Here is a 14,644-nt window from a genome sequence, read left to right on the forward strand (position 1 = left end):
ACCAGCTGGCTGCAGCAAACCCAGTGCACTGAACCTCCTGCAGCCGCAGGACTGCGTGGACCCATTTGGATTGCATTACATCTTACAGCGCTGCGTTATGCCACGTTGCACCCAGCTGGGGTACACAGCCCTGCACTGCAGCATGCAGAACTGCACGGCGCTGCATTGCTCTGCAGTGCTGCCCAGCACAGTGCGCTGCTCAGTGCTGCGTTGCTAACTCTGCGTTTCTCTGCGCAACGCTGCTTAGATAAGCCCTGCGTTGCGCTGCACTGCGCTTCCCACACCGGCCCCTTACCGCGCTACCGTTCATTGCGTTGCACTGCATTACATTGCATTACCCCGCACAGCTCGCCGCCGCCTTGCCCTTCCCTCCCTCCCTCCCTCTCCCCATTGGAAGAGTCTCACCCAATCAGGATCGCCGGCCGCCTCCGCCCCGCCCCCGTCCGTTATCTCCGCCCGCTCATTGGCTGGCAGCACCTCCATGGCGACGCGGTAGATGGGCAGCCCAAGATGGCCGCCGAGCCGGGCGGCGGGTGCCGCGGTGCTGCTCCTCGGTCGCTGCTCGCCGCGCTCACCGCCGCCCTGCTGCTGTGCTGCGGCCGCACCGCCGGCCTTTCCCCCTTCTTCTCCTCTTCGTCCTGTCAGCACCGCGTGCCCGGCCGCGGGGAGGTGCGGCCGCGGGGCTCCTCGGGCGGTGCGGGGCGGGGAGGTCGGTGCGAGGGGTCGGTTGTTCGGGCTCGGCTCGGAGGGAGCGGGGCCTCAGCACTGTGCTCCTCTCCGGGCAGGTGGTCTATCGGGTTCCTCTGAGGGAAAGCCACGTCCTGAAAAGAAGCGTGGATCAGCGTCTGAGGATTAAGATTATATACGACAGGAGCGTTGAGGGGTGAGTATGGCGTTGTGCTGCGGTTTGTCCGCGTATCTGCGAGCAGAAATCCTATTGGCGAAAAAAATAACTTTTTTCTTTTTTTTTTAATATAGTTTGCTGCCGGAGAAAAGACACCTTATAAAGGTATGTGGCATTTCTTTTTTTTTTTTTCTTTCTTTTTTTTTTTTCTCCCTCTTTCCTTTTTATAAACTAGCATGTAATGGGGAGTTTGGTGGCCCTGCATGTGGCAGGGGGGTTGGAGATTCATGATCCTTGAGGTCCCTTCCAACCCTGGCCATTCTGTGATTCTGTGATAAACAACGCACACTGGAGAAGAGAAGGCTGCTGGGAGCCCTGAGAGCGACCTTTCAGTGTCTAATGGAGGGCTGTAAGAAAGAAGGGGCCAGGCTTCTCAGCAGGTCTGTTGTGATAGCAAAAGGGAAATGGTTTCAAACTGAACGAGAAGAGATTGAGTCTGAGTATAAGGATAACATTTTTTGCAGTAAGAGTAGTGAAGCACTGAATGGGCTGCCTCAAGAGGTGGTGGATCTCCCATGCCTCGGAGGCATTCAAGGTCAGGCTGAACTCAGAGCACCTGATGGAGCTGTAGGTGTTCCTGTCACTGCAGGGGGTTGGACCAGGTGACCTTTAAATGTCCCTTTCAACTTAAACAATTCTGTGATTTTATAACCACTGAACTGCATAGGAAGACATTAGGAAGTCTGCATCTCTGCTGTTCTAAGCCATAGCACCTAGCACATTTCATGTACCTTGGTTGTTAAAGCTTGCAAGTTCTGTCTGCACTGCTACTGGGTGACTTCTGGTTTTGTTCTATTTAGAACAAACTTTTCCCACAAGCTATCTCTTACTTGGAGAAGACTTTTCAAGTGCGCAAATCCACAGGTACTATCTTGCTAAGCAGGTATGTGAACTTTTGTTGAAAGTCTAGTACTGTCATTGGTATTTAACATTAAGTATAGACTTTAAAAAAAGAATATAGTAACAGCACAAGAAATGCCCTGGCTCAGACCAGTGGTCCCTGAGGTTCAGTGGTGGTGGGTGATGCTACCTGAGGAAAATGTACAAACCTTCCATGATCAGCACCTGTATTTGGAGATGATAAAGAGCATATGTGCTGCTTGTTTCCTTTTTAGTCTACCCCATTTATGTACCTATTCCTAATCTTTCCTTGAACCTGTAGAATATTCCATTAACAACTGGAGGCATTGTACCTTCCGGATAGCATAACTAATGTTTTTCAGCTTGAAAGTTTACAATACTGCCTTGTTAAATATTTGTATTGTAGTGCCATTGGATGCTGTAAGATTATGCTATGCTTGCTTTTAAACTCTAAAATGGTGCTGTCTGTCTTTGATGTCTGATTGAAGGCAGTGTGCAACGAACCAGTATTTGAGGAGGAAAGCTGACCCACACAGGTACTGCCGAGGGGCCTGTGCCAACCACACACGATGTGGGCCAGTTATCGTTCCAGAAAAACACCTCCAGGTACTCTGAGCTACCTTGGTGCTTCTTAGCTTTTTAAGTACTATTGGTTGTGTAAACTACTGAAAACATTAATATTGCTTGCTGTGTGTATGTGACCACGCACAGGTGATGCTAAGTATGAGTGACTGTACAGCAATGGCTGCTTATGTATGCTGTTTGTGAGCCAGAACTTTCTAATTGTTATGGGAAACAAAGTGTGCTACTTTGGGGACATCTGGCTTGGCAAGCCCCTCTTCTCAATCATGAGAGCTAGTCATTTGTAAGTCATTCCCTGGCTCTGGTTTTATTTAGCATTGTTGCAGGGAGTTTTCTCATCTTCACCTGTCCTAGGATGGGGCTTATTCTTGGCCTCAAGCTAGCTGTAGTTTGTTAATACAAAATTTCTGTCATAGCAGATATATTTTAATGGTTCCATCTGAACATTGTCAAAGCAATGCAGGGTGTACAATCAGAATGAGCAGCTCTCCGACGTACCTGACCAAGAAGGGGTTCGAGATGCTGACTTTGTCCTTTACGTCAGTGCTCTCACCACTGAAAGGTGTGGCCACGAAAACATCATTGCATATGCAGCCTACTGCCAACTGGAAGCTGAAATGGACAGGCAAGTGTTCTCTCTGCTACAAACTTCTTTAAAAATTAAACTTGGAGCTTATGTGTGGAGTTTGTCTACTTATGTTATTGTATGGGAACTGCTGAGTCACGGCCTGAACCTCTGATTGATCACCTGAGGTGAGCCATGAGTCAGCCAGAGGAGCACAGCTGAAGGCAATTCACCTGTGCTGCCGGAAGGGGTGGAGCCTGGCTGCACCCCTCCTAGACCTATTTAAGAGCTGCTACCAGTGGGGAAGGATCTCGTCTGGAGATCTCTCCTTCTGGTGTTTTGTGGTGAGCCCAGCATAAAGGTAAGCCTTCCATTTATTCTCTCTTGTTATCATTGTCCACTTCGCCTAACTCTCTTGTTTATTTTGTGATTGTAACATCTTGATATCCATTGATTATACAGTTATGTATAGGATAACAAAGTAGAAGTCATTGAAATAAAGACTAATGCTATATCCATGTAAAACGGCAATGACAGAATAAAGCTCAACTTGCAAAGCTGAGGTATTTAAGTCAAAAGTAATCCTCCACTGTTACTGCCTGAACTTTATCTTGTGATCCTACTTCTGTTGTGGTAAATGAATTTGCTGCTATTTTACTGAAAACAATTATAAACTGTCTTGCAGGCCAATAGCAGGGTATGCTAACTTGTGTCCAAACATGATCTCAACACAACCTCAGGAATTTGTTGGCATGTTATCTACAGTGAAACACGAGATTATCCATGCACTGGTAAGGTTTGACATTATAAAATGTGTTTCCCTCAAACTTGTGCTGCTGCCTTCTTGGAAGAGAAGGATATCTGATGAGGGTAAAGCTCTGACTTTGCCTGTTTCAACTCATGCATTAATTGCTTTGAGGTGCAGCAGTTTAAGTGTGCCTGCTGCAAATGTGAACACTTCCATGGCACTGGACTTGTGTGAATGTCTTACCAAAGGTTCCTACTTGCTTTACTTGCAGGGCTTCTCTGCTGGACTGTTTGCATTTTATCGTGATGATGATGGAAAACCTTTGACAGCAAGATATGCAGATGGACTCCCTCCTTTTAATGAAAGGTATTGATTGGTTTTGGACCTCTCAGTATACTGAAGTATGTCTTCAGGTTGTCTGATACATTCTTACTGTCAGCCTGCTGAAAAGCCATCTTAATACCTTTGTGTTTATTATGTTCGTGCTTAAAAAAAAAAAAATCATATTAGTCTTCCTTTACATTGTCATTAAACACTTACCTTGTAATGCATAGGAGTGATAATGAGGCAGGATTTTATTTATCAGAAGGCTTGTAGCTAAACATTAGAACTACCCATGTTTTCTGAACACTTTACGGGATTGGGTCTTGCATTTCTTGTAGTCTGTTCAGTGTTGGTGCATTGAATACAGTCACTCTTTTTTAAGGCATGTATTTTTCCTTGTCTGTAGTTCAGCAGAAATGACAGTGCTTGTAGGCTAATGTGTGATGATGTTGTTGTTGAATAAACAATTTGCAGTACATTTTTGATAACTGCAGAAAATGTGTCTTGAGTCTAAAGGTATAAGCAGTATTAGTAGTGAGTCATCTTTGTTGGTAGTGCATGTAATAAATGTGTATCTTACAGAGGAGAAGCATTGCAAAGTCAGTGTAAACTTCATAAAGAATGAGAAATAGAGATTATTCTTCATTCTGTTTTTTTAATGGAAATGGAACTTTGAATAGTTGCATGTATTTACGGGAAAGATCTGTAACTAACAAACTCTTCCTACAGCCTAGGTTTGTATCAGTGGAGTGATAAGGTTGTTCAGAAAGCAGTGAGGTTATGGGATGTTCGTGGTGGCAAAATGCTGCGCCATGCTGTTCATCTTCTGATAACACCTCGTGTTGTTGTAAGTGTTAAGTTACACTTTGCATGTGAAGGTTACTCTCACATTTCAGTGTCATGAATATTTTCTACTTTTGTAATGTTATTCATTACCATATGAATACCACCATATGTCATGCCAAAAATGCACTTTGTTTCAAATGTAACGCAGTGTATAGGGCAAAAGTCTGTTTTCTGGAAACTGTCCATGGTGGCCAAACTGCTCAGAGCATAGCAGTGCCCATGGGTGCTGTCACATTGGCAAAGGCCAGGCTTTGGCTTTGTGATGCCTTTCAAGGTCTCCAGACCTTCTGGAAAACACACTTCTTCACACAAAACTGGTTGACGTTCAGTGCTTCTTAACTGAAAACTTTGTTTGCCCCCCCTCCCCACGGTGTTCCTCAGAAACAGGTTGTGGTGGTGGTGCTAAAAATAACAACATTATTTTTTTAACTTAGTCTTTTGCATTCACACAGTATTTTCACTTAATTCTGCTGTTTTATTCTTCCAGGCTTTAATGGCTTGTTGCTTCTGGAAGATAAGTAGGCAAATTGCTAGGCTTGGTGTTGGGGTGCCAGTTGGCTTAGTAAGCATCTCAGTAAGAGAAGTATTTTATATGAGAAGGGAAACAAGATAGTTGGAAGGAAAATGCTGAAAGAGTTTCTTAAGCTTATTCTAGAAGGTGACGAATGTATATGACTGCTTCTCTGTATTTTGAGAGTTGTGTTGAAATGTTTTCTTTCTAGGAAGAAGCTCGGAAACATTTCGATTGTCCAATCCTAGAGGGAATGGAGCTTGAAAATCAGGGTGGCATGGGCACTGAGCTCAATCACTGGGAGAAGAGGTTGTTGGAGGTTGGTGCTAATATTAGGAATAGAAAAGCCTGCTCCCCCTTCTTTTATTTTTGGTTTTATAGTGATACTGGAGCCTCAAAAACATGGCTGTGTCAAAGCTCACTGAAATATAGCTAAAACTGCTTAACTAGAAACAAGCATCCAATTTTTAGATGAATCTATTTTTATGTCGTTGCTAAATTGCAGAATATGGGTTTGAGATAACTACTGAAAAATGAAATGTCCCATTTATCTGCTGCTTGCCCTTTTGAGATGGCCTCGTTTTTAGGGGAAAGGAGCTATTCCTTTGACTCAATTCAATTGTGTCATCCAATTCATTATCTCTGATCATTCAGCCTGTCACTGTCTGGATTTTGTCTTTACCTGCATGTCTCATTAGGGGAAGCTTTTCCCATCTTTACTCCAGAACCTTGCTCACCAAGGAAACACTTCCCTTCTGACACCCAAACTTGTTTTTATTTATAATGCTGAGTTATGTGTTATTTTGGGCAAAGATGTACCATCTAATCATTGTTGGTGAACAATATTGTAAATGCTTTAGGACAGACCTTTTCATGGAAGTAAACTTGAAAAAACATGCATTTTTGAGACCAAAAGCAGCTGAATGAGGATAATCTGAAGAGCTGGATTGTCTATAATAAGAAACTGGAACTTCCAATGACCCTCACTGAGTGGCTGTCACATAAAATGCTTTCTCATAGTAAGCCATTTTCTTAATTAATGATTTTTCAAGAGCTTACTAATAGTATCTGGTGACTTTCAGAATGAAGCTATGACTGGATCCCATACGCAGAACCGAGTGTTTTCCAGGATCACCTTAGCATTAATGGAAGACACAGGGTGAGTGTTAATATGAATGATAATGGATTTTTTTTTTCTTCAAGTGTGTTTGTTGTTTGCTTTACTTGATGCCAGTTTTCAAATAACTGTGTTTTCATTTCAAAATACCTTTGCAGGTGGTATAGAGCAAATTACAGCATGGCAGAGAAATTAGATTGGGGCCGTAATAAAGGCTGTGACTTCGTAATGAAGAGCTGTAAGTTCTGGATTGATCAAAAGAAACAGAAGTAAGTCTTTCAAAGAAAAAAAAGAAAAAAAAAAAAAGAGTAGTAGTAAGCAGATGCTCGTTTACATTTGCCCTCTTCAAATGAAACTCAGCAAGAAGTAGTATGCAAGGAATGTTCTTTGAAGTATCTTCAGAATGCACTCAAGAAAGAGCACGTGAAATGTATTAAGACCAGTAATACTTTACCCAACAAATACAGAGCCAGACATCTTAGAATGTGGAATGTGTTTACTCTTACTGTAAGAGAACTGTGCTTTGGAGAGGGACTTATACAACTCTTGTAGCTTTGTCATCTTAAACTGCAAATGCAGCTAGCAGTGTTTTGCATTGCTGGAATTTACTTGAAGCACCAAAAATGTCAAAGCAAAGCCTTCTTTGTTTGTTTGTTACAGTATTTATAAATTTGCTCCCTGGTGGCCTTGTTTGGTTTGTAAACATTTTACTTTAAGGTTTACAGAGCGCTGCCATTGAAACTGAGTGCATTGTGACTTTGGCAGTCTTGATGTTCTTGAAATTAGGAAGTTCATAACCAGACAAATAGTATTGCCAGCTCATAACAGACAATTTACCCCTGCTTCTTTGTGGTTGAACAGGTGTGAAGGAGAGCAGGAACAGACAGCTGACAGTAGTTATATTACAGACAGTATATATAACAGTATATATATAGTATATATAGTATATATAACAGACAGTAGTTATATTACAGGAAGCAGTTAATCTGATTGGGTTATTATAATTATTTTTCTTTGAGGAGGCAACTCATCAGTCCATACTGTGACACTTTGAGGGGTAACCCTTTGCAGTTAACCTGCAGACAGGACCAAAGAGCAGTAGCAGTGTGCAACTTACAGAAGTTTCCAAAGCACTTACCTCAGGAATATCAGGTATTGTGGATCTTACTTTATCAAATAACTAAACATTTGCATTACTGTGTTATGCAGTCAGGTGCATGGTTTTGTTGTTTGTTTTTTGTTTTTTTCTCTGAACTGGTAGGTGAGAGTAGATATTGTGAAAAATGTCTGCTCAGTTTCTTATAAGAAGTATGATGGCCTGAAATAAAGCCTTGTGACCTTAAGAAGATGGTAAGGATGTTGCTCATCTGTTTAAGCAAATCTCAGATGATAATGTTAGTGTGCAACAGAAGCTTTTCTTCACCTCATCTGCTGCCTGATGTTGCTGCATACTATGGAATTTGTTGTTTCATCCCAGCTATAATTGCAAAAAGGGACAGGGGGCAGTGCAGGGACATGTGAATCCTAGTGTGTTGTTTATGTATTAAGTACTTTGGGCTCATCTGGCACAGGGGTATTATAAGTGTCTGTTAATAGCATTCCTGAGAAGTAATTGATGTTCTTACAGCTGTAGTGATTTGTTCTATTTAAAAACAAACAAGCAACCCAGCTGTAGGCTTGTCTTTGTACAAACTGCTTAGCTACCTCTTTTGTTTGGCAGTATTTTGACAATCTCAGTGGAGTACCAGCAGAAGATTTGCCTTACTATGGTGGCTCAGTAGAAATTGCTGACTATTGTCCCTTCAGTCAAGAATTCAGTTGGCATTTAAGTGGTGAATTTCAACGCAGCTCAGACTGCAGAATAATTGAAAACCAACCAGGTTAGTTTCAGGGCTTTAATGTGGTGTTTAAGAGACTGTATGTTTATCTGGGAAGGTCTGGCTGTAATCCAGAGTCATTGGATGTGAAATTAGTGTCACACTGCCCTGTGTGCTGGAGTGAGAAGCATTGCACTTTGGTTACTTGGTGTTTTCTTCCCAAGTATACATGAAATACAGAAATTGCATATGGGTTGAAAGAGATGATCCCCAAATGATCCAAATGTAAGACAGAGGTTGTGGGTGGAGGGTTGATTGATTGTTTTTGAGTCTCTGAAAAAAATCATGCTTTCCACCTTTGTAGTCTTTCGTCAAAGCAGGGAGGCTGGCAGAATGGCAGAGCGTGGGTCTGTCTGCCAGAGTAGTCCCTAACTCGGAATATTGCAGAGCTGCAGAATCCTGTAGGATATTTGTTACTTGTCTCTGCAGTTCTCTCAAAACAAAATGAATAACACTCCTTCTCCTCAAGCCAGCAGTTACAACTGGCTCTCTCTGGGGCAAACATATTCATGTGCTGCTATGGAAAATGCCTTTGTTTTCTTTGCACTGCATCTTCAAGACAATATGATTCACAGATTGAGTAATGGTTAATGGTCTAGAAGATCCTAGAAGGAAACTGGGAATTAACTGTAGTGACATTAATTATGGCAGGCTTGTTTGATGTGGGTTTCCTTTTCACGTAGTAAATTGCAGTTCAATATATTCTCTCCACTTCAGATCCTACCAAAAACTATGGTGCAGAAGAATATGGACCAAACTCTGTATGTCTGATTCAGAAATCAGCTTTTGTCATGGAACAGTGCAGGAGGAAGCTCAGTTACCCTGACTGGGGTAGCGGATGTTACCAAGTAAGATTGTATGTTGCGTGGCTTTCTTTCTTGCTTTGTTGGTTTTTTATTTGTTTGGAAATCAAGGAGAAAAGTCTGACATGCAGTGTGGGTTGGGGCACCTGGACAAGGTTCAGAATCCTCTCTTCCTGTAAATAACTAGATAGGACATGCATTGAGAAGAAGTATTTTTCAACCACAAGTCTGTAGTTTAGATGGCACATCAAGTCAAGCGTGTGGCCACTGGGCAGACCGTGTGTTACCTCCAGTCTTGCTAAGGGCTTCATTTGTCTTATCTCTGTGATGCTTTTTCCTCAGCTAAGTGAGAATACTTATGCTGAAATCATGTGTTGTCAACGTTTGACATGAGTTAAATCACTTTGATTTGTCTGTGGCAGGAAGCACTGTGCACATGGCACTTCTCGTTATCCTCCTACCACTCAGCGAGTGGCTCAACTGGAGGTGTCTCTTTCAATGGCAGCACGACTCTAAAATGCAGTTTTTAGCAGAAGCAGAATTTTACTCAGTCTCGATTGGTTATCTGTGTAATTGCATGGAAGAGTGCAGTCAGTGCATTTTTTTAGGCAGTTGCTGGGAGTGCATTAAAATACATGCAGGTAATCTATGCTGTATACAGACTGCTTACTGAGCATCTTATTTCCCTATTGAAGGAGATCCCACACGGAAAAATGTATTTCTAGTAAATCATAATACAGACTTCACTTTTATTCCTTTATTTTAAGGTTTCTTGTTCTCCACAAGGGCTGCATGTTTGGGTGAAGGACACTGCATACTTGTGCAGCCGCTCAGGTCAGGTGTTAACTGTGAGCATTCAGATGAACGGCTGGGTGCATGTTGGCAATCTGATCTGCCCTTCCTGCTGGGATTTCTGTGACTCCTGTCCCCCGGAGCGGGATCCTCCAGCTTTGAACTTATCGAGAGCTGCAGCAATTGGTAAGCCTCACTTCAGCACGCTGTAAGACACCTTGATCTAAAACATCTGAAAGCACTGATGATTCACATTAATGAATGGGAAGAGAGCTATGGTCTTGCTATTCCAGGATCTAAGATGTTAAAGCAAGGTGGCAAGGTGCTGGGCAGTCATACTTTTGCTTCTAGTGGCTAATACAGAAGAAATACATCTAAAACATAAATACTTTGTCGTGTCTCCTTCTGGTAATCATCCTAGAAACCTGGCTTTAGAAAACCAGATCTCTGTTCTGGGGAACATAACATGACCTTCAAAATCATCACCTTAGTGCAAAAGGAGTACTCATACATTTTCCTGTTGACAGTACTAATGCAGTAGTCCAGAGCACAAATGGCAGTTGTTACTTTGCTTTCTGAAGGAAGAAGAAAGCTAAATTCACTGACGACCAGTTAATATTTTGTCAAGAATAGATTCTCTCAAATGCTGACCAGTGAAGGAGAACATTCTTTACAGTATTTCTCATTTGTGGCTTATTTTTAAGCCTTTAATCAATTCTTTAATTGTTGGATGTATTGTTTCTATTGCATTATTTAAGGAAAAAGGAAAAATTAAGGAAAAAATAAACTGGTCACCTATAAGAGGGATAGTAATGTTATTTGGTTGCTCTGGATTGCTAGCCTTGAAAGCTACAAATAAATCAGTGCCAATACGTGCAAAGACAGCAGATACATTTTTGCTCTCTGGTTATTTTGTCCTCGCTTTAAATACAACATAGAAACTTTGTGCTGTTTTGTTCTTTGTTTCAGACTTGTGCTCTTCGTCGTCTAGCCTGGTCGTAACCCTCTGGCTGTTGATGGCTAACTTGATTCCACTGCTAACAGGATTATTCCTCTGCGCATAGCTCGAGCAGGGAGCAAGAAGATGTTTCAAGATGATGCATTGCAGTGTTGCACCTCTTATTGTGGAGCACTGAATTGCTTTGTCTCTGCAGGCAGCTGCCTTCTCCTGAGCCTCATCTCTCGTGGCGAGTAGCGGTGCAGGCAGTAGTCAGGGAGGTGCTGACAGCAGCAGCCAGAGCCTGAGAGAGGTGGAAAACGTTCCATGTCATCTCAATAAGTGCCAGTATTTTCTTGAATTGCAACCCTTGATTTGGACACAGTAACAAGACTGCTGTGCCAGCCTTCCTGGCAGCTTGGTCAGGATTTGAAAGGAGAACTGCTGTAGTAGAATTTGGGATTGTAGTTTGTTTGGTTTGTTGTTTTTTGTTTTTTTTCTTTTTTTCTTTTTTTTTTTCTTCAGCGTGTCTGGTAGCAAAGCAGCCTCAAACTGGAAATATACCTCAGTGGTTTAGTTGAAAGCCATGTGAAAATCAGTTATCATCACTGGTAATAACTCAGACCTAAGCAGGTATGGGAGGTTTCTGTCAGTTCTTACATTTTACAGGGAAAAATAATGGAATGGAATGGACCAGGTGTTGGGAATTGTTTCCACAACTGAATTCTGCAGCTTTGAGGCTTCTCAGAATTCGTGTAATTTTGCAGTAAAGCATCTTCTTGGGGTTCACTTAAACCTTCATACATGCACAGAGTGGAATTTTAGAGTGATGACCATGACAGTTGTTTAGAAGTCACATCTTTGTTTAGCATGTGAAATGGAATATGTGAAGTATTTGAATATTCTCAGAATGGTTTGCTAGACAAACTCATTTCGGTACTGATACTAGTCTGTAAAATTGGGATAGGTTTTCTGATTTTATTTGATTTTTTTTTTTTCTTAAATCATGGCATTGTTTTTTATTAGAGTGAGCATTAATGCAGTTGTTCTCACTTTTTTTTTTGTAGCCAGTAGCTATGGCAGCTATCATCTTACAGAACCATATTGACTTCTCTAGGCCAAAACTGTATTGAGTAGGTAAAGAAAAGTCTAATCTGTCTTCTTCCACCCCTCTTTCTTGAACCTGTAGTTGATAGTTCAGCTACCCAAATAATTGGCATTTGGATTACATTAGAGAATCAGACACATTGAGATATGCAGAGGCATGCCTTGGTACAAAATTCATCTCTTAGGGGACAAAATCTGCTTGAGGAAGGAAATGAGCAAAGTCTGTCTCACTGAGGACAGCTGCTCTGTCTGACACTTGTGAAGATGTTTTTCTTTGTTCCTGACCCTACATAATGTGTTACTAATAATGCCTCTTAGAGCCAAGGAAACTCTTTTTGGTCCAACCCTTACCTCTCCTGTTGCATAACTCTCATTTGTGGGAAGGTACTCAACAAGGGAGCAGATGTGTCAAGTGCACTAAAAATACCAAGGTAGGGAGAAAGATGTTACACCACTTCTTTAAGGCTTGATTCCTTTCTAAAATGAAAGGTAGAGGAATGGAAAGAGTAACTTCTTTAGCTACGATTAATGTTTAATAATAGAACTTCCATTGTACTTGTGAGGACACTAAAGATTATCTTCGTGCCTAGTATATAGACAATTTATGACACTGGTGAGGTGAGTAAGCTGTTAGCTAAAACTGTCTGAGGGCACATTGCTAGGAGATTACATTGCACTGGGCTAGTTCCCTTCTGATCTGCAAGTTATGCACAGTTTGCTTTGAGCTAAACAAGGCCTGGTTAGCCTTAATTGGTGTTTCTGAGAAGCAATACAAATTAGGGATCAAATGCTTTAAATATGTACAAGTTTGAATCGAGAAACACTCAAATTGATGAGCAAACACCGGTAACTTTTTAAGGTGTGCGCAATCAGCAGTCAGTGTAACTGGATTCCTTGAAAATGTAAAGGTTTGAGAATATATCTTTGGCCCCAGAGGTTGGTATTGTGTCTTTTGTCTGTTGTGCAATAATACAGTTGAAATGGCATCACTCAACAGCAATGCTTTTTATACTTGAAAAGAAATTATTGGTTATTTTTTCTTACTGTGAAATATTTGCACTGTTGGAACTCTCTGGTTAACTTTATAACTGTTAAACATTTCTAATGGTGTTAATTTATTGCACTTGGTATTTGATATGCTGGTCTCTATGTGTAAGTGGAGTTTGTTATATTTAAGTGAGTATTTTTTTATCTTCTACCCAGTTGTTTATCTCGAGGGCTTTTCTGAGCACTAACTGAAAACTGAAAGATGGCTTAAAATGTCGATGCTTCCCTACTTCTGGATTTGGATGTGTTTGAGCAAAGAAAGGCTGCGGTGCATTGTACCTACGGGGAACATCTGCCTGCCTGTCGGAGTGCTAGCAGCCAGGTTCGGTCCTACCTGCTGAGTAGCTGCATCAGTGGATCCAGTGAAGTAAAACTATTAACGCCTTAATAATCTGAGATTTCAGTTGTAATCTCTTTGACGTGCAGCCCCTAAATTGGCCGTGAACCATGGAATTGGATGCAACTTGTTGAGAGGGCAGATTGAAGGCGGGCAGAATCCAACGAGTTCTGTTAGTGAGCTGGTGTCTGCATCTTGTTGGTGCTGCCAGAGGATGTGGCAGTGAATTGGTGGCCTGTCAAAAGGAAGATCTGAATAAAACTGCCTACCTCAGTTCTGTCTGGCGTTGAGTTCAGCTTTTAGCCTGTTGTTAACTTGAGCAGCTTAAGGTGAATTAAGTAAAAACACGCCTCAGGTCTTTAAGAGCAACATAAACATAGTAGGAAGCATAAGCCATTTTTTAGTGTAGAACACAGCTAAAATTGTAGCTTAAAACAGTCATTTGCGTAGCCTTAAGTATGGTTTGCCCAGTAGGAGTTTGTTTTGGCTTGAAATAAATACAAAATTTGCAGGCGTCTGCTTTGGGTTTCCTGACCAAGTCATGGCCAGTCCATCACTCTGCAACTCTTGGATGTGAAAACTGAGGTATGGCCCAAACAAGCCTCGTTTTCACCAGGGTAGTTAGCGTTATTCCCTGGGCTCTTCCTGCCCTAGGAAATAAATGGATTGACTCCTCTACATTTCCAGTATGTAATGTCCACAGTTTTAATGTTATAAAAGCAGGTTCCGTGTTTCCTTGTGGAAGTAAATTGGTCATCTTTAGTTATCCCAGTAGTTCAAATTATATATATATATATATATATATATATATATATATATATTATTATTATTATATATATTATATATATTATTATATATATATTATATATAATATATATATATTATATATATAAATATATATATATATATATATATATATAATTAGTATTACTATTTCAATTAGAAGTCGAGGCAAGTCATGCTGTAGGAACTCATTTTACTCGTGTTTCAGTTATAAGGAGAGCTTTTGTCTGGAGTATGCACCAAGTTAAATGACATAGAGAAACAGGCTGCTCCTTTCCCTTGAAATATCTTGAAGTTCTGGGAGGCTGCTCTGTGTACAGGTTAATAACTGGAACTGAACTTTGATGCTCACCAGTTGACTGTTGGTGTAGCATAGCTTATTCTTTTTGTTATGCACTACTTAATTAGGAAGACTGGTGCAAATCTTCCTGCTCAAATACATTTCAGTAGAGAGGGATGCATAGGTCCTCCCTTCCCCACATGTCCCATGCGTGGCTGTGAGC

General features: G+C 41.3%; 1 protein-coding gene across 3 annotated transcripts; it reads left to right on the forward strand.

The window, feature by feature from the left end:
• The first annotated feature begins 447 nt into the window (after positions 1-447).
• Positions 448-14,149, forward strand: LMLN (leishmanolysin like peptidase). 3 transcript variants are annotated; one of them, XR_007378629.1, is made up of 17 exons: positions 448-669; positions 786-883; positions 979-1,009; positions 1,705-1,787; positions 2,254-2,371; positions 2,803-2,972; positions 3,598-3,703; positions 3,932-4,026; positions 4,714-4,831; positions 5,553-5,660; positions 6,424-6,500; positions 6,617-6,727; positions 7,478-7,610; positions 8,179-8,338; positions 9,053-9,191; positions 9,925-10,116; positions 10,900-14,149. XR_007378629.1 is itself a non-coding variant. In XM_048953392.1 (17 exons), the coding sequence occupies exons 1-17, from the start codon at positions 511-513 to the stop codon at positions 10,992-10,994; spliced, it is 2,001 nt and encodes a 666-aa protein (XP_048809349.1). In that variant the 5' UTR covers positions 448-510; the 3' UTR covers positions 10,995-14,149. The 3 variants fall into 3 exon arrangements, 2 of the variants coding, with proteins under 2 accessions (XP_048809349.1, XP_048809348.1); XM_048953392.1 differs by having other exon boundaries at positions 7,481-7,610; positions 9,053-9,183; positions 9,906-10,116; XM_048953391.1 differs by having other exon boundaries at positions 456-669; positions 9,053-9,183; positions 9,906-10,116.
• Positions 14,150-14,644: the final 495 nt, after the last annotated feature.

The sequence above is a fragment of the Lagopus muta genome, chromosome 8, assembly GCF_023343835.1.
Source record: "Lagopus muta isolate bLagMut1 chromosome 8, bLagMut1 primary, whole genome shotgun sequence".
NCBI lineage: Eukaryota > Metazoa > Chordata > Aves > Galliformes > Phasianidae > Lagopus > Lagopus muta.